This window comes from Castor canadensis, chromosome 11 (assembly GCF_047511655.1).
Source record: "Castor canadensis chromosome 11, mCasCan1.hap1v2, whole genome shotgun sequence".
Lineage (NCBI taxonomy): Eukaryota > Metazoa > Chordata > Mammalia > Rodentia > Castoridae > Castor > Castor canadensis.
In genome coordinates, this window is record NC_133396.1 from 140,823,307 (window position 1) to 140,846,778 (window position 23,472).

Sequence of the window (23,472 nt, forward strand, 5' to 3'; positions counted from 1 at the left end):
TTACTTCTGCCTTTTTTGGGGGATTCCTAACTTTTTCAAAGTCCTGCCCTCTTTGCAGGCACTCTGGAGGGAGAAACTATTAGGTTGGGCCTCAGATATGCATGGAGGCCTGTGCAGGAAAGGGCCTTTGGGGGCTCTGTTGGTTTCTGACTAGTGCTGACCCCATGGGCTATGCACAATGTTCCCTGCTGCTCCTGGTGGGCCTGGCTTTCTCCCTCAGCCCATCTTTGCCATCCCGCATGAAGCCTGAGCCCATCCTGGGTATACACGGCAGCCAGAGAGGGGAAAGCCAGGGGTGCTGACTTCTGACATATTCTGTATACGTTTAAATCCGAGGCATCAAAGGCTGCTGTCTCCTCAGAATCACAAACAGAATGTGGTGGGAAATGTGCATGGCTAATGGATAAACAGAACGTGGTGCGCGCACAGTGTCATTCGCCCTTCACAGGGAGGAATTCTCGTGCGTGCTGTGCCTGAGGACGCGATGTGGTAAAACCACAGCCACACAGAAGGCCGGTACTGTGGACCACTGATGTGAGGGGCTTGGATGGTCCGAGCCACAGACACAGGAAGTGGGATGGTGGTTCCCCGGGCTGGGGGAGGGAAGCAGGGAGTTGGTGCCTAATGGCGCAGAGTTCAGTTTGAGGGGATGATGGAAAGTTCTGGAGTGGATGGTGGTGATGGTTACACAGGATCGAGTAGTATTTAGTGCCGGGAAACTGTACTGTCAGAAACAGTTGAAGTGGTGGGTCTGTGTTATGTATTGTACCACAATTAAAACAGCGTGTAAAAGGAAGGAGGGAGGGAGAGAGGGAGGACCACAGGCAGGTGGAGGGAGTACCTTCCTGAATAAAGTGCTTGAGGACCCCACTGAGCTGCGGGTCCTCGTGGACGTTGCGAAGGTGAGGGAGGGTCTTCACCATCTGCCGCTCCTGGAGGGAGAGGACAGGGCTGTCCTCCTGCCCACCTCTCCCCAAAGCCCTGCTATGCACACCTTGCCGACTCCACTGGACAGGACTGGCCCACGCCCCGCCCTTGCGTGGGCCCTCCTGCCTTGACTTCTCCCTGGTGTGCCCAGTCCCCTGCTCCCAACTGGGCCTGCCCTTCCTGAGGCCCCTCCTGAGGCTCCTCTCCCATTGCTGCTGCTGCTAGCTGGGCTTCGTGCTGATGGCACACGGTGCTGGCCTCAGTCCCCTCCCCGCTCCCTCAGGGACATTTCAGTCTTTAATACTACAGGTGTTGCCCGGCATTGCGCTGACAGAGGACGGACAAACTGAACCACAATAAGCTTAGGCACAGGGAGACTTAAACCTTGAAAACTTCCTGATTAAAGAGGACAGAGCCCTTCCAGCAGTTTCTGTTCACGCAGGACACAAATTTTCCATTCCGTACACGGAACCCTACTTGGCTCATCCTGGACCCATACCTGCCACCTCTTCCATGGGATGCACTTGAAGGGCTTCCGGCCGTGCCTGGGTCACGCCCATGCCTTTACAACTTGACCTGGCTTCCTGCTGCTGCAGACCCCACTCCACTGTACCCCCGCCCCTGAAGATTATTCTCGGCTTCCAGAGCCTTCCAGAATCCAGACTGGCTCTCCCACCCCTCCCACGTGTTCCAGGGCTGATCCATCACAGACTTTCATTTTTTAGAATTATTCTGTTCTTGGGCTGGTGCAGTGGCTTAGGTGGTAGAGCGCCTGTCTAGCAAGTGCGAGGCCCTGAGTTCAAACCCAGTGCCACAAAAATAAATAGATAAATAAATAAAATTATTCTGTTCTTGTACTGAGGGTACGTTGTGACGTTTTCCAAAGTACGTACAATTCACCCTCTCTATCATTCTCCTTTATCTCCTCTCCTCCCATTCCTTGAACAGTTTCAACAGGTCTCGTTCTTCTATTCCGTGACAGATTTTCCGGTCACGGCTGCGTGGAGTAAGATCGGGTGGGGGTGGGGAGCCGAGGGGAGGCAGAGAGGGTATCTCCCTGCCCCGTGGACGGCACTCACAGCCCAGCTCAGGGTCTGGGGGTGTGGCTCAGTGGTAAGTGCCTGCCTACGTTTGCACGGCCCCGGCTTCCATCCACACCTGGGCTCGTTGTGATCTGGTAATGGGAGACAGATTTGGCAGGCGAGATAGCACGACTCAGGCCCCTCCACAGCCCCACGAGTGAGGGACACTTATGTCCCTCAGTCTCCCCAAACTCCATTTACAACAGCCTTGAACCCCATCCTCAGCCAGCAGTATGTATCAGGAACCCTCCCCCTGCCTCTCATGCCCTGCCACTCCCCCTGCCCTGCCAATAATAAGTAATACCGGAAGCCCTGCACCACGTCACCTCGTACACGCCACTGACCTGTGCTCACCAGAGCAGGGCCCTGGCTGCTACCCGGACAGCAGCGTGTGGGGCGGAGTGGGGAGCTCACCTGCGCAATGGCTGCGTACTGCTGCTCCCACTCTCTGTGCGCCTGCTCCAACAGGTGTGCCCAGGTGCCCTGAGCTGCCTGAGCCCCCAGCCAGTGTTCTGCCAGGAAACAGGCGGGCTGCTCTAGAGGGAGGGAGGGGTTTTAAGCTCCAGGTGTGCACTGTCAAAGGTGAGGCACAGAGTAAGTTCAGCGAGTCTCCCTGGGCCCTCAGGGAAGCAGGTATTGAGGTCAACATCCAGTGCTTGGTGTTAGGGAGATTGTGACAGCCAGAGCCAGGCGTGGACCAGTCCCTTGAACAACCCTAATTTAGGCAGTGGTTTGATGAGGTGGAAGCCTTAACAAGTCAGCCAGGTGGCCTATATGTACAAGTGGTGCTCCCATGCCAGGTCTGAGCAGAGTGAGGATGGGAGGTGGGCTGTCACTCGTCACTACCTAAGCCCCGCTGGGGAGGGATGAGGGACTGAGGGAGGGGTGGTGACTTCAGGAGCACAGAGCACGGCTTTGGACTTACCTATACTGTCGTTTTGACACTCGAACTCCACTGATTGTGCCTCAGCATTTCTGTTTCCCTTTCCTACCCAGTGCATTTTAAATCATCAATGGGCATAACAGGATCAATGTCCTCCCGCTGCCAAACTGAAAACCGAGGCCTCGACTCAAAGCAGTGGGTCTTGGTCGCTACACCTGGAGTCACCAGCACTTCAAAATGATGGGTCCCCAGGTCCTAGGTTAGTTGGCCTGGTGGGGCCCAGTCACCAGGTGACTGATGTGAAAACAGGGCTGAGCATCCTTAAGGAGCAGCTGGGCTGGCACTTTCCAGGCAACCGAGTCATTTAGTGCCTTGTAACTGCACAAAATGGTGAAGGCCTAGTGGCCACTGTCCAATCTAGCAAGGAAAATTGTCCTGGCAGAAACAACAGCTTCAGAATTAAAACATCAATAAAGGATGAGGCCCAAATGACCATTTGCAAAGGACACAGCCAGCAGGTGTGGTGGCACACATCTGTAATTCCAGCACTCGGGATGCTAAGGCAGGAGGACCTCAAGTTCAAGCCCAGCCTGGACTGTATAGCAAGACCTTGTCTAAAAAAAACCCAAAACCCAAAATAAATAAACAGAAAGGGCAAGGCCATTATTTCTTATAACTTCAAGTGAGTCTACATTGTTCTCAAAATAAAGCTGTTTTTAAAAGTGTCTTTTAAAGAATTGACCGAAAAGTCCCCAAAGACCCGGGATCTCCCCGTGCCTGGTACCTGGACTATCCTTGATTCCTGGTGCTCCTGCCCCAAGCCAGTTGTTGCCTCCCATCCCCTCCCAGCCAGCCCCTGGGCCTCATCCAGACCCCCCCTTCTTGTGCAGGTGTGGGCTGCGTGTTGACTGATGACTCGGTTTACCTGTTCCAGAGTTTCCGCATCCAAGCAGCAGCGGCGTGTTCTTTGCCTTCGACTCTCGCCAGCGTCCAGGTATTGACCACAGCTTTGGTCCGAACCCTTTTAGCCCTTTCACATGCAAAGATGAACACATTTCAGGTCCTTTGCAGCCAAAGTTGCACCCCCAGGCACTGGGCACCAGCAGCAGGCGTCCTCGGGACCCAGCCCCTGTGGGAGCCTGTGACTACTGGTACCCCTGAACCATAGGACCAAAGTGACCGCTGTGACCTGCACAGTTCACAGAGACATTTACCACGTGCTGTTCAGCCTATGGGGCAGCCCCTTGATGCTTGATCCTTCTAAATAATCAAACCCTGGGCAACAGTAACTGCTGCCACAGCCCTGGCTGACTGGGCCACAGAGAAAACGTGGCGTGTTTCAAGTATTGTGGGGACATAATCACTAGAACACGACTTGTTCTTTTTCTGAAATTCAAGTTTAACTGATGGGGGACCCCAGAGCCTTGTGCGTGCAGAGCTCTGTTCCACTGCTGGGCTGCACCCCAGCCAGCATCTGTGTTTGCTAAATCTGGAACCTCACACTTTTCATTTTCTGTGAGAGACTAAAACAGAGATGACCAACAAGGACGGCCCCAGTCACACAGTCTGTACCAGATCTGGTGCCAGAGCCCACGACTTCTGGGTACCATGTCTCTCCCACGGCTCTGCACAGCCCCTCACAGGGAAACTGCTGGCAACAGATTCACATCTGACGGGCAGGGAGAAACCGAACGCTCTAGATATTGCTAAAGCCAAAATCGGACCTCAAAATCTGAGCTTACTTGCAAGGCAGAGGTAAGAGGACTGCGAGTTCAAGTCCAGCCCAGACAGCGTTAGAAAGTCCCTATCTCAAAAAGCAAATGAAAGCCAAAGGGTTGGGGGCACAGCTCCAGGGGTACAGCACCTGCCTAGCCAGCGAGGCTCAGGTTCCATCCCCAGTTCCAGAGTTGAGGGGTGGAAATGTGGAAGAAAATGCAGTGTTGTGCACAGATGTCAGTTATGCATCTCAAATACAAGGGTTCCATCGCCGAGAAGACGCTGAAGGGGAGACTGGTGGACAGGCGCTGCTGTGGTGGCAGGATCTAACTTTGAGCGTCCCTCGTCTGCCGGTTACAACTGGCCAGGAGCGGTTCACAGTGGCTTTGGAGTTGGCCAGTGGGCGTTGTGGGAACAGGGTGAGGTTCTCTTGCCCAGGGCCACAAGCTGCTGTGGCAGAGTCTGTCTGACCTACCCACCCACCAGACCTGACAAGTGACAAGTGACTGGCCAGGGTGGGCAGATAAGCTTCACTTCTCAGGCCAGGTCTAACTGCCTGGGCCACGGGCTGCAGAGTGGATCCCATTGGGTGCTCGCTGTCTGCCTTGGCCATGGGAGGGAGGAGTGGGCTTGGGGGGGTGGGGAGGGGGCTTCTACCCTCAGCTTCCTGACAAGCTCAGGGGAAGCAGGCATGGAAGGGGCTCAGACACCTGCTGTTGATGAGCAGGCTTATTTCCTGGCCAGTGGGACTGGAGGGACACTGCAGGACACAGCCCCTTCCGGGGCCTCCTCCAAAGTGCAGACCCTCACATGGGCCCGGGAAAACGACATTGAGGCCAAAGGGAATGAATCCTTCTTCTCTGTGTTTACTTCCGCTCTCCTCTCAATATCATCACCTTGTCCTTCTGCACTCCCACCCCAAACGTCAACCCGTCAACGGGAAGAGGGCGGAGAGGTTTGGAACTTAGAACCGCAGTGTCTCTCAAATGCATAAGCGCACCTCTCAGCACCTCTCAGAGTGGATAGCGTCTCCTCGTAGCAGATGTCAGCTGGGCCTATGGCTGCGAACTGTGGAAGCATCCCGTGCAGATTTTTTTTTAATGAAAGAGTTCATTGTCGATGCTATTAAAACAGCTTACTGGGTTTTGAACTCAGGGCTTCATGCTGCTAGGCTGGCACTCTATGACTTGAGCCACTCCACCAACCCTTTTTTGTGTTGGGTATTCTTGAGATAGGGTCTCTCAAACTATTTGCCAGGGCTGGCTTTGAGCTGTGATCCTCTAATCTCAGTCTCCTGAGTAGCTGGGATTACAGGTGTGAGCCACAGTGCTCAGCCCACAGAACAGTCTTGCATCGTATAATTTACTTCACAATTCAGGGCTCAAGTAGACATGCACCTTCTAGCCAGCACAAGATCCTGAGTTCAAACCTCCAGAACCACCAAAATAAGAACTCAGACAAGCAGGCTAAGAGAAAAATACTATGCCCAAGGTCACCCCAGATCGAAGTTGGCAGAGCTGGGGTTTGAACCCGTGCTGGCTGACTCTAATCCCTGTACCACTGGCTCAGAAGGCCTTGGCTCCCAGGGCTGAGACCTAGCAGTTTTCAGTGCTGAGTGCCAGCAGTGCAGCGATTGCCAGCTCTGCTCATTCCTACCCGCTCTCAGTACTGTTGCAAGTTTGGCTGTTGACTTTGCATTGTTCTAGAATTCAGAAAACAAACTTTTCAGTAACTTTCCAGGTGGCAGGGTCATGGGGTGGCTAACTGCTCACATGAGGCCCGGGGTCCCAAGCATTGAGAGGGTCACAAGGAACTATACAGGAAGTTGTTAATTTCACAGCTCTTACAGCTTATTCTTGGTCACACAGCAACATTGCCAGGGGGCTGTTGATATGGGCCCCACCTTCAGAAATGAAGGAAGTGAACTCTGAAGATATCTGTGTGACACTGGGTTGGCACTGCAGAGACCACAGAGATGGGAGAGTGGCCTTGTGGGGTCTTTGTTTTATTTGCTTCCTGAGATGATCGGTGGCCTGACATTTTGTGTTAAAGCACTGCAGTGATAGCTAAGTGGTAGCCCGTGTGCATGAAGCCCTGGGTTGCACCCCAAAGACCAAAAATAAAAGAAACAGAGGCCAGGCGTGGTAGTGCACACCTGTAAACCCGGCAATTGGGAGGCCAGGGTAAGAGGCTCTGGAACTCAGGACCAGCCTGGGCTACACAGTGAGATTGCAAAACAAAACAAAACCAACCCACAGTTAAGCCTGAGGCAACCCCTGCCAGTCCATGCTCAAAGACACTGTCCTGTGTTCTCAGTCTCAGGTGACCGCACAGAGCTGCTGGATTTTAGTTTGCAGTCTAACACACAGAAAGTGTCTTATGGACACTTTTTTTCCTTTTGTTCTTGCAGTGCTGGGGATGAACCCTAGTGCCTTGCACATGCTAGGTCAGCACTCACCACTGAGCCACCCCCCGTCCACAGGTGCATTGGTTTATTCCAGGTTCTTGGAAAATGTCCCATGGACACCTGCAGGCATCCATGAAGCCAGAAAAACATCAACATGAAGTGCTTAAAAATAACTGAGCAAGATTAAGGGGTAAAAAGTAAGGATGTGTTTCCTGTGAGTTTGGGGAGAGGGCAGAGCTCGCCCCGCAGCCCGTCTCTGCAGCTGGGGAGCAGAGAACCCCGCTTTGAGCGCCATGCGCCCATGTGGCACACACAGAGAGGCCTGGGGTCTGCGACACAGGCTTGGCTGCGCTCAGGGTGCCATGTGTCTCTTCTCCCACGCAGCCCAACTGACTTCCAGCCCGAGCCTTGCCCTGGCGGCCGATTGAGAATAACTCGGCACTTCCCGTGCTCGGCCCTGGACGGCACTAGATTTGTTCTGATGGAAAAAGTCGTGTCCATCCCAGGCTCGGGATGCCGCTTGCCCAGCACGTGCGAGGCCCCGAGGTCCACCCCCAGTGTCACCAGATAAAAACAGCAGACAGCAATGCACGCTCCTCGTAGAAAAGCTGGAAGACTGAGCAAAGGCTAAAGTTAGCACTGTGGCAGGGAGGTGGCAGGGTGGGGACGTGGGGATGGCCGGCCCTCGCAGGGTGACAATAGCCCCAGGAGCAGTGTGGAAGACTGCCTGTACCAGGGTGGTCTTGCTGTTCCCACCCAGAGCTGACTGCAGCAGCTTGGTCAGGACGGACTCTCGGTAGGGAATGTGCCAGAACTTCTTCCCCGTGGCTGCGTCCGCCAGACCGCTGAGGAAGGGAGAGAACACAGGACATCAGCCACCAGGTGTCAACCAGAAACCTGCCTCCCGGGTAAGCTACGGCCCGACCTATCCCAACCCATGAACCTGACAATGACAGGGTCCTGCAAGGGCCACCAGGTCCCCTCTGCCAACCCTGGGGAAAGCTTGGGAGGAAGTGAAGTCCCACCCAGGAGCTAAGGTGCTCAGACCTGCACACTGTAGGCTGTTGCAGCTCGGTGTCTTGAGAGGGGCTGTGACGGAAGGCTGTGGGGTCCCTGGCTGCCTGTCTGTCTGTCCCTCTGCTGCCTTAGGTCCCATCAGGTTGGGCCCTCTCATGGCCACAGCTTGAGCACGAGCAGGAAGAAATCCCCACGGGAGGCAGTGTTGAGCCCAGTGAGGTGGCTCATACCTGTAGTCCCAGCTGCTCAGGAGGCTGAGACAGGAGATTGTGTGAGCTCATGAGTTCGAGACCAGCCTGGGTAACACAGAAGAGAGTGGAGGAGAGGAGAGGGACCCCATTTGTAAGAAATGATAATCACAGGAAGGGAAGAGAAATCCATGATGTCACTACGTCAGATTTGGCAAAGAAATAAACTGATCTTTTAAAAAAGAGCAATTGGAATTAAGAAGGCCATGGATGGTTATAACTGCAAGTTAGACATATGGTGAAAAGACAGTCAGAAGAAATGACCCGGGTGGCAGCCAGAGCCACAGTGGTGCCAACCGAGAGAGAGACGTCAGGAGACACAAGGACCCAAGCAACATGCTCCAAACGGTCCAACTGCAGTTTCAGAAGAGGAAAGAAAATGGCAGAGGCAGTGTGTGAGAGATCACGGCCAAGGACTTTTCAGAAGGGATGGAAGTCCAAGGAATCCCGTGAGGATAAATAGAAATTTATGCTCAAATACAGTATGTTGGAATCAGAGACCCAAAACAAAGAGTTTCAAAGTAGCTAGGGAGAAAAATGGATGATCCTCAAGGGAGTGGCAATTAAATTGTCAATTGAAAATAGTGAGGGAGGAGTCAGGTGTAGTGGCTCACACCTGTAATCCCAGCTACTCACGAGGCAGAGATCAGAAGGATCATGGTTCGAGAGCAACCAGGCAAAAAGTTATTGTCTCAACCAATAAACTGGGCATGGTGGCTCATGCCTGTCAACCTGCCTGTGTGGGAAGCAGAAATAGGAGGACGGTGATCCAGGCCAGCTGGAGTAGAGCTGACACATAAACGGTGATATGGGCGCACCTCGGAAGACTATACAGCAATGAAAAAGAATGAAGAGTTGCTGAAGCCCTGAGTTCAAACCCAGTGCTGCCCTCCCCGCCTCACGGAGACAGCCCTGCTGAAAGAAAATTCCATCAATCTGAAATCCTATGCACAGCAAGAATCCTTTACAAAGGAAATAAAGCTGGGGTGTGGCTCAGTGGTACAGCACATGGCTAGTGTGCACGAGGCCCTGGGTTTGCTCCCCAGCAGAGAGAGAGAGAGAGAGACAGACAGACATACAGAGACAGAGGCTGGAGAGGGAGATGGACAGAGAGGTTCGATGAGGTGTGGCAGTGATGTCTGGGATTAGAGAAGACTGGAACTGAAATACGTGACAGTTATAAATGAGGGCGGAGAGCCCATGTCATCCAGTAGGAGGACAAGGTGCTGGGGGTGGAACCCAGCTGAGCAAGCGCTCACCACGGTGCCCCCAGCCCCTGAACGGCTGAGCATCTGTGGGACCTCCAGACATGACCGAGACGCCGTGAAGTCCACTGGAGAAAGAAGGACCGTTCAAAGGAAAAGAAGGACGTCTACCTTGACACAGAAGTCAAGTCCAGTCGGACAGGAACTTAAGTGTGACACTTTTCTGACCCTGATTTTCTTAAGATACAAAACATGCAAAACACAAACCACAGCCAGGTGCTGATGACTCACGCCTTACTCCCAGCTCCATGAGATCAGGAAGATCACAGCTCAAGGCTAGCCTGGACCCCATCTCCAAAACAACCAGAGCAAAATGGGCTGGGGGAGTGGCTCAAGCCGTAGAGCGCCTGCTTTGCAAGCGCTGAAGCCCTGAGTTCAAACCTCAGTTCCACCAAAAAAGAAAAAAAAAGTACAGGAGTCTTACAAATCACTAGTGTCAAAGGGAAAGGGGAGCAGGCTTTTCTTGGAAAAGCTGCTGACAAACACCAAGACACGCTGGAGCCACTGGAACCGGGAATGTCAAGCCCTCGGTCAGCGGCATTACACCATCGGCTGGGAAATGCAGAAACCTGACAATTCTGAGTCTCAGAAAAGGCACGGGTCACCAGAACAGACCCTACACTGCTGTTGGATGTAAACTGCTTGACATTTTGGGAAAGTTTGTCATCATCTTGTAAAATTAGGTGTCTGCATACCCTGGAGCCCAACCCTTTCCGTTCTTTGTCTGACACAAAGAAACGCAGGTGACATTAACACCCAATGGTTTGCAGGTGCATGTTCATGGTAACCCCGTTTGTAATAGCAAAAATCCAACAGGAAACTCCACACACCAATCAACAGGAGACCAAATTGCATATTCCACAGCAGAAAACTACGCAACAATGAAAAATGCGAATTGCTACATGTACAAACAGGATGCATCTTGTAGATACAATGTTTCCTGAAAGAACAGAAGTAAATGAGCCGCGGGGACACATAGCCTGTTAGATATTGCTAATAAGGTAGAGTCAAGCACTGGGGTGGGGGTGCTCAGCATCCACACAAAAAATGTCAACTCTCAGAGTCTCCAGAGCACATACCCAGGAGGAACGAGTCCTTGTCCTCCCCAAGGTACAGGAACACGAATGTTCAGAGCTAATATTCATATTAGCCCAAACCTGGAAACAAGCTAAATGCCCATGAGTAGAGCTGACACATAAACGGTGATATGGGCGCACCTCGGAAGACTATACAGCAATGAAAAAGAATGAAGAGTTGCTCCATGCATCAACTTTGAATAATATCATGGATACAAGCCTAGGGAAAGAAGCAGGATGTACAAGCCAGTGACCTCGCGTAAACCATCTATTTCTCTAAAAATGCAGACAATTAGGCAAAACCAATTCCAAGTCGAAGGTCAATTCTTTTGGTGGGAAAACGAACTGGGAGGGATGGGAGGAGACCTTTGGGTCTTGGAACTGTTCAGCATCTCTCTCGGGGTGGTAAGCACATGGGAGCGTGCATGTGTGTGTGTGCGTGTGTACACACGCGTGTCCACACACAAATTCATTGAGCTGAACATCTGTGATTTGTGTACGTTAGTGTATTTTCTAACTTAAGGGGAAAATTTTCCGGGAGTCGCAGAAGGGAACACAGCAGCTTACCTCTGCGTAAGTGACAAGACTCAGGTGGGATGAGCAAGGTGGGGCCGGGCGGGGGAGGGGAGGAACGCGTACCAAGCAGGCCTGGGGAGGTGGAGATTTCATTAGTGTCATTTGTGAAACAATCCGTTTAAGCTTATGGGAAAGTCAGGCCTGAACCGATGGTGAGGCGGAGTCATGAAGCAAGGGTTACACTCCGTCTTTGTTCATTTGCTTGATTGTTTTGGCGCTGAGGGTGGAGCCGGGGCCCTGGCCTCTGTTCCCTTACACACGGTGTCATTTTTATGGCACAGATACCCGCGTCCCGGCTGCATACCTGATGAAACTGCATACCAGTTTCCCAAGCTGGTCAAGCTCAGGATGACGCGGGATCCTTCCCGCAGCCTGTCTCCTTCAGCGCCTGCGGCCCTCTGCCTCTCGCTGCCCGCCAGGTCCACCAAGTTGAGAGTGGCCTGCTTGGTGAAGGCCCCGTCCAGGGACACCTGTGGGGACACAGTGCAGGCAGAGCTGTCAGGATCTCAAACAATAAACCCGTGACGCTTTCCAACCGTTCTACAGCAGTCACCCCCAGCCCCGGGACCTGGTGGCCCCTTCCCGTATCTGCAGAGGGCTTCCTCAGGGAAACAGCAGACGCCAGGGGCCACGCCAGCCTATCAACAAACTCTTAAAACACAAACACCCTGACATCTGCAGGATCAGTAACTGCAGGACCGCGTGGTCCCGTGGCGGGGCGATCGTGAACTTGTGGGCATTTCGGATTCCCGGGGGCGTTGGCGGGCTCCAGGTCAGGATGAAGCTGACACCGTGGGCGCTCCTGTCACTGTTGGCCTCGCCAGAGACATGGTGCCACGCCTCCTCCCTTATTTATTTTCACCTGACTTCCTCTCTTGTCTCTAAAATATAAAGCTAAAAAACCCGGGCAAACTATCTATAAAGTTTATGAATTTATTAACTTTGTAAAACCAAGCCAAGGGGACCTCAAGGTTCAGGAAAGTCTTTCATGTGCAGCGTCTCCTTCAACCTCCCCAACTTTCCCTTGAGGAGAGCCGTTCACCCCACCGTGCAGAAGGGGAAACTGAGGCAAGGGAGCCTCAGTGATCTGCAGAGCCTTAGAGCTGTGCTGAGAGAGTCAACCCTATCACAGTCCCGAGTGTGTGAGAGCGGGACGGTTTGTGGACTGATGTTAATCTGTGACGGCGCTGTGACAGAGGCCGGGGCGGTGCACAGCCAGCTGTGAGGCTCGCCTGTGTTCGTGGGTAACCATTTCTGGAACAAACTGGGGGTGTTTACATTACCTCTTACCCCTACAGGGAGGGTGGAGGAGAAGCGTCCGCCCTGGTGTCTCTGGCGTGGATTCCCTGGTTTTGAGGAACTGACCTTTGGCCTCCAGGCATGACGGAGGCACCTCAGGGCCTGGCTGGTGGTTCTGGACGCTGCTCCTCCCGCTGCACCCTGTGGACCTGCACTGACCCGGTTCCCACGATAAACGGGGCCACCCTCAGAGTCTCACAGTTTACCCCTCGAGCAACCTGGAGCCAAAGCCACTCCTCGGAGTGTGGGGTTTGCTGGAGGGGGCACAGCCTCAGCGTGCTGTGGGCGCTGGGGGGCCTGGCAGGTGCCGACCACGTGCGTAAGCGGTGGGCTCGCTCGGCAGGAAGAGCAGGTGCCTCGCCGTCCTGGTTCTGACCCTGCCTCCTGTGGTTGGAGGCGGCCACCTTCACTTGCAGGTCCAGTCTGAAGATTCCAGAAGGCTCACCAGCCCCAGGCCACGAGGGACCAGGGCCCGGCCTGTGCCTGGCTCTCACCTGCCTGAACTGGATGGCAGTGAGCAGGTGGGACCGGCTGCTGCCCGCATTCAAGTTGGTGGAGGCCGTGGTCCTGGTTTTGGTTCCTTGCTCCATCAGCTTCTCAATTCGCGCGTGGTTCTCACAGGGCACCCAGGTCAGGCCCTCCACGAAAAAGCCCAGCTGCTGATCTTCCCGGACCTTAAGCCCACTGGGTTGTTTGGCTCTGGAAAGCAGATCTCTTACCTGGGGGGGAGGGGATAAAACGGTGCAAACGTCAAGAAGGCAGGAGTTTTTCCTTTCTTCACGTTCAAGTCTCTGCTCAATATACTAGCGCTTGAGCGGGGTTGATGAGGGAGTAAATATTGATAGGCTCCGGAAACCTGGTAACTGAGCTCCCAACGAGACTGGGAAACGCGCGAGAAAGAAGGGGGAAAACTCACTGCATCAGTGAAATCAGAAGCCCGACTTCTAAAAACCAACTCCAGAATTCGTCCTAAAAATGCAACCTTGTTATCTTTGCTCTCTCGGCGCACTCAGAGCGGCTGTGGACGCAAGGGTGGCCGTGGCCTCACTTGATGAACACCTCCCCCAGGAGGAATCCAAAATCACAAATTCTGTCTCCCACGGTAACGAAGTCTTTCTGAGAACGGGACACGAGCAAATGAACGCAGTTCAAAGTTTCTGACTGCCACACACCTTCCCAGTGCCGATGCCCGAGCCCTCGCCTCCGAGGGACACTGTTGAGCCCAGGCTGTGCTCGTCACAGCCGAGCCGCACTGGAGGCCCTGGGCATCTGGGGATCTTGTCACTGGAGTTTGTGTGACGCCATACTTTACCACGGCCCTGTGTAAAAGCTCATGTCGCCTTTCCTCCCGAGAAGCCACTGGTGGAAGGCAAAGCAGGGTCTGCCGTGGGGCCGGGTACAGCCTGCAGGATGTCGCGTGCATCGTGGGGCAGGGAGGCCTGGGCTGGGGACCAGAAGACCTGGTCAGGGTCCCGGCTCTGCTCCTGAGCCGTGGGACGTTGGAAGGTCTCTCCCATTCCCGGTTTCTCCTCAGGACCCGAGGGGACAGATTAAATTCTCCACGAGAGCTCCCTCAGCTGTCGCATTCTGCGGCTTGAAGTACTTCAGGCAGGGCGGGGGCACAGATTGAAGTTTGGGCAAAAATCGGGATGGTGGACATAAGGTGCCAGCGACGAGAAAATGTCACAAGGGAGACGACATCGCCCTCCCCAGGGAGCCTTTTCCTCAGCCAACACTGAGAATGTCACAAACATTCTTGGAAGTGGTATCTCCAAAGGAATATGCGGCTGACCAGAGCCTGCCGGTCACCACAGAGCCTGTCGGTCACCACAGAGCCTGTCACCACAGAGCCTGTCACCAGAGCTGTCACTACAGGGCCTGTCAGTCATCAGAGCCTGTTGGTCACCACAGAGCCTGCCGGTCACCACAGAGCCTGTCACCACAGGGCCTGCCGGTCACCACAGAGCCTGTCACCACAGAGCCAGTCACCACAGAGCCTGCCGGTCACCAGAGCCTGTCGGCCACCACAGAGCTGTCGGCCACCACAGAGCCTGTCACCACAGAGCCTGTCGGTCACCACAGAGCCTGTCGGCCACCACAGAGCCTGTCGGTCACCACAGAGCCTGTCGGTCACCAGAGCCTGTCGGTCACCACAGAGCCTGTCGGTCACCAGAGCCTGTCGGTCACCACAGAGCCTGTCGGTCACCACAGAGCCTGTCACCACAGAGCCTGTCGGTCACCACAGAGCCTGTCGGTCACCAGAGCCTGTCGGTCACCACAGAGCCTGTCACCATAGAGCCTGTCACCACAGAGCCTGTCGGTCACCACAGAGCCTGTCGGTCACCACAGAGCCTGTCACCACAGAGCCTGTCAGAGAAGCGCTAAGTCCATCCTGATGATCTCAATTCAGGGACGATAGTAAGATGCCATCATTCCCACTGTTCCCCACGAGGACTGGCAATAAATGAAACAAGGTGCTCAGCTTTGGGTCGTTTGGGGTTACACAAAGACTAATAGGTTGTGGCCTCTGCCTGTCAGAAACTACCCGTATAGACACATCTGTCAGGTTTCTAGGGAGCAGAGCGCCGAGCCCTACAGACCAAAAGATGTGTGCAGGAACTCACTGCACACAAAATCGTAAATAAAACGCACAGTTCAGCATAATGTGAGCACAGGGAAGGGGCAGAATTAAAGCAAAAACACCAGCTCAAGGGCCGGGCACTGGTGGCTCACGCCTGTAATCAATTCCAGACACTCAGGAGGCGGAGATCAGGAGGATCGCAGTTCAAAGCCAGCCGGGCCAAATAGTTCCTTGAGACCCTATCTCAAAAAACCCTTCACAAAAAAAAGGACTGGTAGAGTGGCTCAAGGTGAAGGCCCGAGTTCAAGCCCCAATACCACACACACAAAAAAAACCAACAACAACAAGAAGAAAAACACCAGCTCAAGAGTCCTGTTTTTCTGGGCACTATTTCGAATTGAAATTTTAGTTGCTGGGGTGGGCTCGGTGGAGTACATGCTTAGCACACACAAGGCCTCGGGTTTTATCCCCAGCACCAAATTTTTTAAAGAAATGCAAGATTTAGTACATCTTAAACGAGGAAGCCAATGTAAGGTGGTTCTCCTGACACCCGGCTTGCACCCGAGGAGCTGGATGTGAAGCCAGAGAGTGGACCAGCTCCAGCCATGAGCCAAATTCAGGCCACTAGCTGTCTCCTGTGGCCCTTGAGCAAAGAATGTGTTTCACACTTTGAAATGGTTGGAAAAAAAATCAAAATATGAATAATATTTTGTGACACACAAGGATGATGTGAATTTTTTTTTTTTTGGTGGTACTGGGGTTTGAACTCAGGGCCTTGTGCTTGCTTAGCAGGCACTCTGCCACTTGAGCCACCCTGCCAGCTTTTTTTTGTGTTGGTATTTTCAAGATAGGGGCTCTCAAACTATTTGTCCAGGCTGGCTTTGAACCATGATCCTCCTGATCTCTTACCTCTAAGTAGCTGGGCTTACAGCCATGAGTCACAGGTGCCTGGCTGAAATTGAAATCTTCGTGCCCATAAATGGTTTCCTTGGTGCACAGCCGTGCCTGCTTACCCTGTATCATCTGTGGCTCTCTTTATCCCACAAAGCAGAGCTGAGTGGAGGCCACAGAGGTGCCAAGTCCTCAAAGTCTAGTGCGCTCACCCTCTGGACCTCACAGACAGAGTCACGGTACTGCACACTGTGCTGTTCCCTCCTGAGGGCCCAGGTTGTGCAGAGGAGCTGACCGTCCAGAGGGACCTTAAAGTTGAGAAAGCAATGAGGGCTATTGTAGGCAGAGGAAGGACAGATGTCTGAAAGAAGGACATGTTCTGCACAGGAGCTGCAGAGGCAGGGAGAGCTGGGTTGTCAGTCCCAGGACACAGGGTTTACTGAAGGGCAGGCGACTGGGGTCCTTCATGCTTATGAAACTGCAGTCAGTTTTGTGTGTCAGAGCGCATCATCTCTCGGAAGCCAGGCGTGGTCACAGCCTCCATGTCTGTAACCCCAGCATTCAGACGCAGGGGCAGAGGGTCGTGAGCTCGAGGCCAGCCTGGGCTCTGTGATTGAAAAGCAACCGCAACAGCAAAGGACACGATCTCTGGCCTGTAGCTCAGTGCAAACCATGTGCTTAGCACGTGCAAGGCCCTGCTTCCGTCCCACACCAGAGAGAGAGAGAGAGAGAGCAGAAAATGGGGTCTGGTACCTGCTCGTTGTAAATTTCCAGCATACTGAACGTGACCTGCAGAGAGAGGGAGCACAGACAAAGCGTCACTGTCACCATGGGAGGCAGGAACGTGGAAACAGTGCAAATGCTCACAGGGGACGCGGGTGGTGAGCACAGGACGCTGTTCCACCATGCAGCCCTCTGCATAATCGGAGAGGTTCTCAGTATCAATGCAAAGCAGATGCAAAGCAGATGCAAAACAGATGCAAAGCAGATGCAAAATGGTGCGGAAAACCTGCCCTCCCTGACTGGGCTTCTACGGTCTGGTGGCCACTCTTGACCTCCGAGCAGGACTGCGGAGACCTGCTGGCTAGGTTCGGGGAAAAGTCTGCCACCTGCACCTGTGAGAGACTGGCTTGTCACAGTCTGGGATGAGCCTGGCCAGTCCAGACTCGCGGCTACAGAGCTGCCCACCGCGCTGAACGTCACCCGTGAACGTGAATGTGGCCCAGGATCCCCAGAAGAGGAAAGTCACTACCATGAAAAACAGAACAGGCAGGAAACAGGAATCGAGAACGGGCAGTGGCGAGGGTAGAAGGCATATTTTAAAGCTCTATGAAAAGACAGCGTGCTCTTAAAACACAGAGGGCTGGAGGGGTGGCTCGAGAAGTGGAGCACCAGCCTACTAAGTGTGAAGCCGTGAGTTCAAACCCAGTACCCACCAAAAAAAGGACTAGCGGGCCGGGTGCTATGGCTCACCCCTGTAATCCCAGCTACTCAGAAGGATCTCGGTCTAGGCTGCCTAGACCAAAAGCGAGACCCTATCTTCAAAATAAGCAAAAAGGGCTGGAGGAGTGGCTCAAGTGGCAGAGCTTTTGCTTTGTAACTGTGAAGCCTTGAGTTTAAATCCCAGTTCTGAAAAAAAATGAGTGAACAGAGAAGAAAGAGTATTTGTAAATTAAATTTATGAATGACAGCCAAAACAGTAGAAGGAAACAAAATACAGTAGAGGAGATCTACTGGAATGCAGAGAAAACAACAAAGAAAAGAAATGTAGGTGGGAAAAGATAATAAAATTAGAACACTAGAGGTTCAAGATCCAATTTGAATTTCCAGAAATGGAAGACAAGAGGAAATAGGGGAGAATTTAAAAGAGAATATTGGAAAAGCCTCCAGAATTGAAGGACGAGTGTCAAGCATGATAAAATGAAAAAAGACACATAGAATATCGGAGGTCAGTGGAGATACAACTACCAGAGAGAGAGAGAGACAGACAGACAGACAGAACACCAAGAAAGTCACATTCAGCGGGGCTGGGGTGTGGCTCAGGGGTAGATCACTTGTCTAGCAAGAGAAGGCCCTGGCCTTGATCTCAGTATTACAAAACAAACAAACAAAAAAACCCAAAACCTGTTTTTACCAGGCTTGCTGCCTGTAATCCTAGCACTTGGGAAACCGAGGTACAGGGATCATGAGTTCGAGGCCAGTCTGGACTATACAGTGAAATCCTGTCTTAAAAAAAAGCCAGTGGCTCCTGCCTGTGATCCTGGCTACCTAGGGGCAGAGATGAGGAGGACTGGGGTTCTGTCTGGGATCTATAGATGTGTCTGTCCGTAATTATCCTGGAACAGAGACACCGGTAGCTGCCACTCCACGCAGGGTTCCACCCTCGGTGTACCTGGTGTTGCTGGGCCCTCTCGCAGCTCTCGATGGCTTGGGAGAGCTCCGCACACACTCTTGGAACAATGCCCTTGTTGGCGCCGAACCCGATCATGGAGTAGCTTTTCCCAGAGCCGGTCTGCCCGTAGGCCAGGAGGGTGGCATTGTAGCCTTGCCAGGCACTGTCCAGAAGTCCTCACCTGACGTCCTGGAAGAACAGCTCTGGAAAGAAGATGCCAAGCAAGTGTTGTGTCACCAGGCCTAGTGTCCAGAGCGACACACTCACACGCACGCGCACACACGACGCCCAGCCCATGGTCTGAACTAAACTCTTCTCCAAGGCCACGCGTTCAAGGCTTGGGCCCCAGCTCGGTGCTCCTGGCGGTGGTGGGAGCGTGAAGAGGGGGACCCAGGGTGTGGTCGTCAGGTCAGCGGGCCATGACCTTGACGGGGATCCTGGGACCTGGCTCTCTCTTCTCGACCACCAGCCGAGCGGGTTTCCCTGCCACACGTTCCCTGCTGTGATGTGCAGCCATGGACTCAAAAACTGTGGGTCCAGCTGAGCGTGCACTGGGACCTACAGAACCACGGACCCAAATAAACCTTGTCTCTCCATAAATCGACCCTCAGGCATTTGTCACAGTAACAGAAAGCTGGCTAACTGCACACACCGTCACAAACACGTCTCCAGTGGGTGACGGTGCCTGTGCCCGCGGCTGCTCAGAAGAGGGGGAATGGGGACGCTCCTTGCCCGCTTTGTGGTGCTGGGGGCAAACCCAGCCCCTTTTTCTCATCTGGGTCGTGGCCATCGCCCACCATAGCTCTCAAGGGGTCTTCCCTGCCTGCTCTATTTTATCGAAATAAACCGTATGTGCCCACATGGTAGAATTTGTACAGTTTTCACCTCTGGGAAAGGTGTGTGATTTACACAGGGACAGCAGACAAACCTGTTCTCACGACAAAAGAATAAACAGTGCACTGAGGGTTACACGAGCCCCAGGCCCAAAATGCAGAACTGGACCCGTCGTTTCCCAAAACACTGTTGACCACACTTTTCCCACACAATGCATTTCTGTAACACGTCTACTCCCACTTCAGAAGCTGTGCCCCAGCTAAGTGGTGACTCATTACCAGGCTTCATGAAGTGATGGGTTCTTAGTCTTTTCTTCTCAGCACTATGGAGTTTACAGATTTTTTTTGCCTTTAATTATTATGAATTGAAAACTTCAAGTAATTCAAAATTTTGTTAAATAGCTTAAATCTTAGGTAGAGAATAGAATTATTTTATAATTTTTAGCTGTTGCTTACAGTTTTCCATTAAAATGTCTTTGGAATACTGTGTGTATGGTAAATGAACTGAGACGTCAGAGCTACACTTCTAATTCCAGAGATCAAATGTAAAAACATCATGTTAGTCAGTTATCCAGCACTGCGACAAAATACCTGAGATAACCAATTTGTAAAGAGGAAAGGTTTATTCTGGGATTGCAGGCATGAGTCACTGCATCCGGCCCCTTTTCCTTCTTTTTCTTAGGTTGTAAGCTTTTATATTTATTTTGGATGCCTTACCAAATATTTGCAAATATTCTTCTGCAAATTCCTTTCCCAGTGGCTTTCCTTTCATTTTCACACTGTTACCTTTTGAAGAACAAAAGTTGCTTTTATAATGAGACTTCATTTATCGAGCATTTTCTTTTATGGTTATGCTTTTTACCTCCCACTCTGACGTCACAATAATTCTCTCCTCGCCCTTTTGTTAGCGCTTTTAGAATCTGAGGTCTAACCGCGAAGTCTGTGACCCACCTGAGCTCGTTCTCCCCACGAGGTGTGGGAAGGATTAAGATGCGTGTTTCCCACGGGAATATCCGGTGTCTTCAGCACTCTGTGTTGGTTTGCTAACTCTGCTGTAATCAATCACAGCCATGTGTCACTTAAGGACGGGGCTGTGTTCTGACAGACGGGTCATTGGGTGACTGTCACTGTACACACGTGATACAAGTCCACGTAGAGTACAGGTCAATCACCGCTGTGTCCTCTGGGGACTTAAGAGACCCGGACAGCACGAGAGGTGACCCACAGTGTCACGGTACTTTTCTGCATATGTGAGCGGAGGGATCGCCCTCCAAAACCACACAGGCACGAGAGCACAGTGCTGGCTCACTTGCCCAGTGAGTCCGTCCCAGCACTGCAGACAGATGAAACTAATAGCGATCTGTCAGTCCCAGTGACACTGTTGTTCACTGTGACTTACGAGAGCTGTGTTCTGTACATAGTTGCATCGCTATGCTTTTATTCAACCTGCAACCGGCAGGATATGTATATATGTTTTTAGTGGTATTAGGATTTGAACTCAAGGCCTCACACTTGCAAAGCTGGTGCTCTTCCGTCTGAGCCACACCTCCGGTCCATCTTGCTCTGGTTGTCTTGGAGATGGGGGTCTCAGAACTATTTGCTTGGGCTGGCCTTGAATCCTGATCCTCCTGACCTCAGCCTCTGGTGCCCAGGTGATAATGCTGTATTATCTTTAAAATATGTTACTGAATTCTGTTTGCTAAATATTCCCGTTTAGAAGAATGCTGTTCTGTCGTATTTTGGCATCTTAGGCTGGTTTTGGTGTAATACTGCCCTTGAAAAATGAGATGGAAAGTATTCCTTTTTATCACCTGCAAGACTGCTTCCTTTGGTAGAATTCAGCACCAAAGGTGTCTGAGCCTAAAGTCTTCCCTGTGAGTTTCCACCTCCAAATTTTATCTCTTCAGTAGATGCAGGGCCACCTGTGTGTTAATTGGAGTGAGGTCAGTGGCCTGTATCCGTTTTGTCACGTGGATGGCATTACGTCATTCTCAGCATCCCCTGTGTCCTTGCAGCAGCTGTAGGACCTTAGTACTGTCCCTCCTGCTTTCTGATCTGCATGCTTCATATTTGTTCTTGATTTGTTTGAAAAGAGGTTTTTCAGTTTTGCCAATTGTCCTCAAAGAACAGCTTTGGTTTCACAGATTTTTCTCTGTTGTTTTACTGGGGTTCTTCTGTTTTTTGAGACAAAGTCGTCCCACTGTGTTTTGTTGTTGTTTGGGGTTTGTTTTGTTATGTTTTGTTTGGGGATTTTTCTTTCTTTCTTTTTTCATTGGGAATTGTTCCAGGCTGGCCTTGGCCTCAGATCCTCCCATCTCAGCTTCCCATGTTTTTCTGTTTTATATTGCATTAATTACTGTTTTCATCCCTTTCTCTCTGTTTTGTATTTAATTTATTGTTTTCTCTAAATTTTAGGCAGAAGCTTCTAATGTGGATTTGAGATTATTCTATGCATCCCACACACTTTGACAGGTGTTTTGATTTTCGTTCAGTTGAAAAGATTTTCTAATTTCTGTCTTACTAGTCTGTCGTGTGATGCTGTAAGAGAACAGACAGTTTGCAATGAACAGAAATTCTTGGCTCACAAGTCTAGAAACTGGGACGTCCAAGCTTGATGCGCCAGCTTCTGGAGAGGGAGTCTTGCTGCATGGTCTCGTGGCAGAGGTGAGGGGTAGAGAGGAGGCGAAGGAGAGGAACAGGACCAGGTGCACCCTCTGTCAGGGTCTGCCCTCCACCCACAAGCCCACTCATGAGGGCGGGTCCCTCTTAAAGGCCCCACCAACACTGCTGCACTGGGGATTAACTTGTCAACCCATGAGCCTTGGGGACACTCAAACCTATCAGTGTCCCTTGTTTGCTCTTCCTTGCCCTATGGATTGTTTAGAAGTCCACCATTCTGCAGGCTGCTGGAGTGGCTCAAGTGGTAGAGCGCTTGCCTACAAGTGCAAGGTCCCAAGTTCAAACCCCACTACCAAAAAACAAAACAAAAAGTCTACCGTTTTCCAGTATCTTTCTGTTGTCTCTTTCCAGTGTACTTCTGCTGGGGGCAGAGAATACACACTGTGTGATTTGTCACCTTGCTTTCATTGAGAGGAGTCACGGGCTGGGCTATGGTCCGTGTTGACGCAGGTTCCACACTGGAAAAGCGTGGAGTGCTGTGGTGGGGGTGACGTGGCAGGAGCCCCCTGTGATGCGATTTTCAACCATGTTGGCAGCCTTCTTCCAATCTGTGCTGCCACAGGAGAGTTGAACTCATCAGAGATTTGGCTATTTCTCTTCTACCAGTTTTGTTTCACGTAGTTTGAGGTTCATTTATTAGGTGCACAGCCACACAGGACGGTCATGTGTTCTCAGAGGGATGATTCCTTTATGATTAGGAAGTATTTCTTGTCCTGCAGTCACTTCTTGTCACAAAATGTACCTTACCTAGTTTTCTTTTCTTAGTGTTTGCATGGTGTACAGCTATTTCTTTCTTTATATTTGAACCAGGCTTCCTGTAGATATGTGTATAGTTGAATCCTGCTCTTTGTATCGAATGTGGCAATCATTGCCCTTTAATTGTCACGGTCAGGCATTTATATTTAATTTTATCGTTGATGTGGCTGGCATTGCATCCATCTTGCAGTTTGTATTATAATTGCTAATGTTCTCTTTCCTCCAACCTTCTTTTCTTGCCATTTTTTGGGTTAAGAATGTTCTATATTTCCATTCCCCCACACTGACTCACAAGTAGTCATCCTTCTGCTTTATTTTTGTTGAGTGCTCTCGGGAAGCCAGTCTCAAGTATGAGAGGCTCGCGAGACGCTTTCAGGCACCTGTGGATTGAGGTTTCATGGCCATGGTCACCCCTGCCTCTCTCAGTCTCATTGTCTCTCGATGCAGAAGCAGGTGTACGGTGGACTTTGCCACGGCTGCGTGACACGTGCTGCTGTAAGAGAAGCCAGCTCTGTACAGAGACCTGAGAAAATGGAAAATGCTGCTGTTTTCTTCACTGTTGACTTGGATAAAAATATTTTTTCTCAAAATGTTATTTTATGCTACTGTTTTAACTCAGAATAGAGTTTAATACATGTCAGTAGACTGACAGATATTTTAAATTTTCTCAGCTTATTAGCATCCTAGGGTCTGGTGGCTTACAGCACCCACATTTGGTCACTCGGTTTTTGAAGTCCAGGTGTCAGGAGGACCGGCTCCTTCTCAGGTCCTCAGGGCTTCTGCCCCATCCCTGTCGTGCGTTTTGGCAGTTGCTGGCAGTCACGGGTGGTCCTGGGCTTGGAGC

At 51.7% G+C, this 23,472-nt stretch overlaps 1 protein-coding gene across 1 annotated transcript in view; it reads right to left on the reverse strand.

The window, feature by feature from the left end:
- LOC109675838 (kinesin-like protein KIF28) overlaps window positions 1-23,472 on the reverse strand; it is a 51,210-nt gene that overhangs the window by 15,580 nt on the left and 12,158 nt on the right. Inside the window, 12 exon segments of the mRNA XM_074044802.1 lie at window positions 842-932; window positions 2,424-2,545; window positions 3,818-3,848; window positions 3,850-3,922; window positions 5,609-5,676; window positions 7,749-7,860; window positions 11,519-11,667; window positions 12,991-13,215; window positions 16,722-16,757; window positions 18,361-18,536; window positions 18,624-18,918; window positions 19,013-19,105. Coding sequence (XP_073900903.1) covers window positions 842-932; window positions 2,424-2,545; window positions 3,818-3,848; window positions 3,850-3,922; window positions 5,609-5,676; window positions 7,749-7,860; window positions 11,519-11,667; window positions 12,991-13,215; window positions 16,722-16,757; window positions 18,361-18,536; window positions 18,624-18,918; window positions 19,013-19,105 — 1,471 coding nt within the window.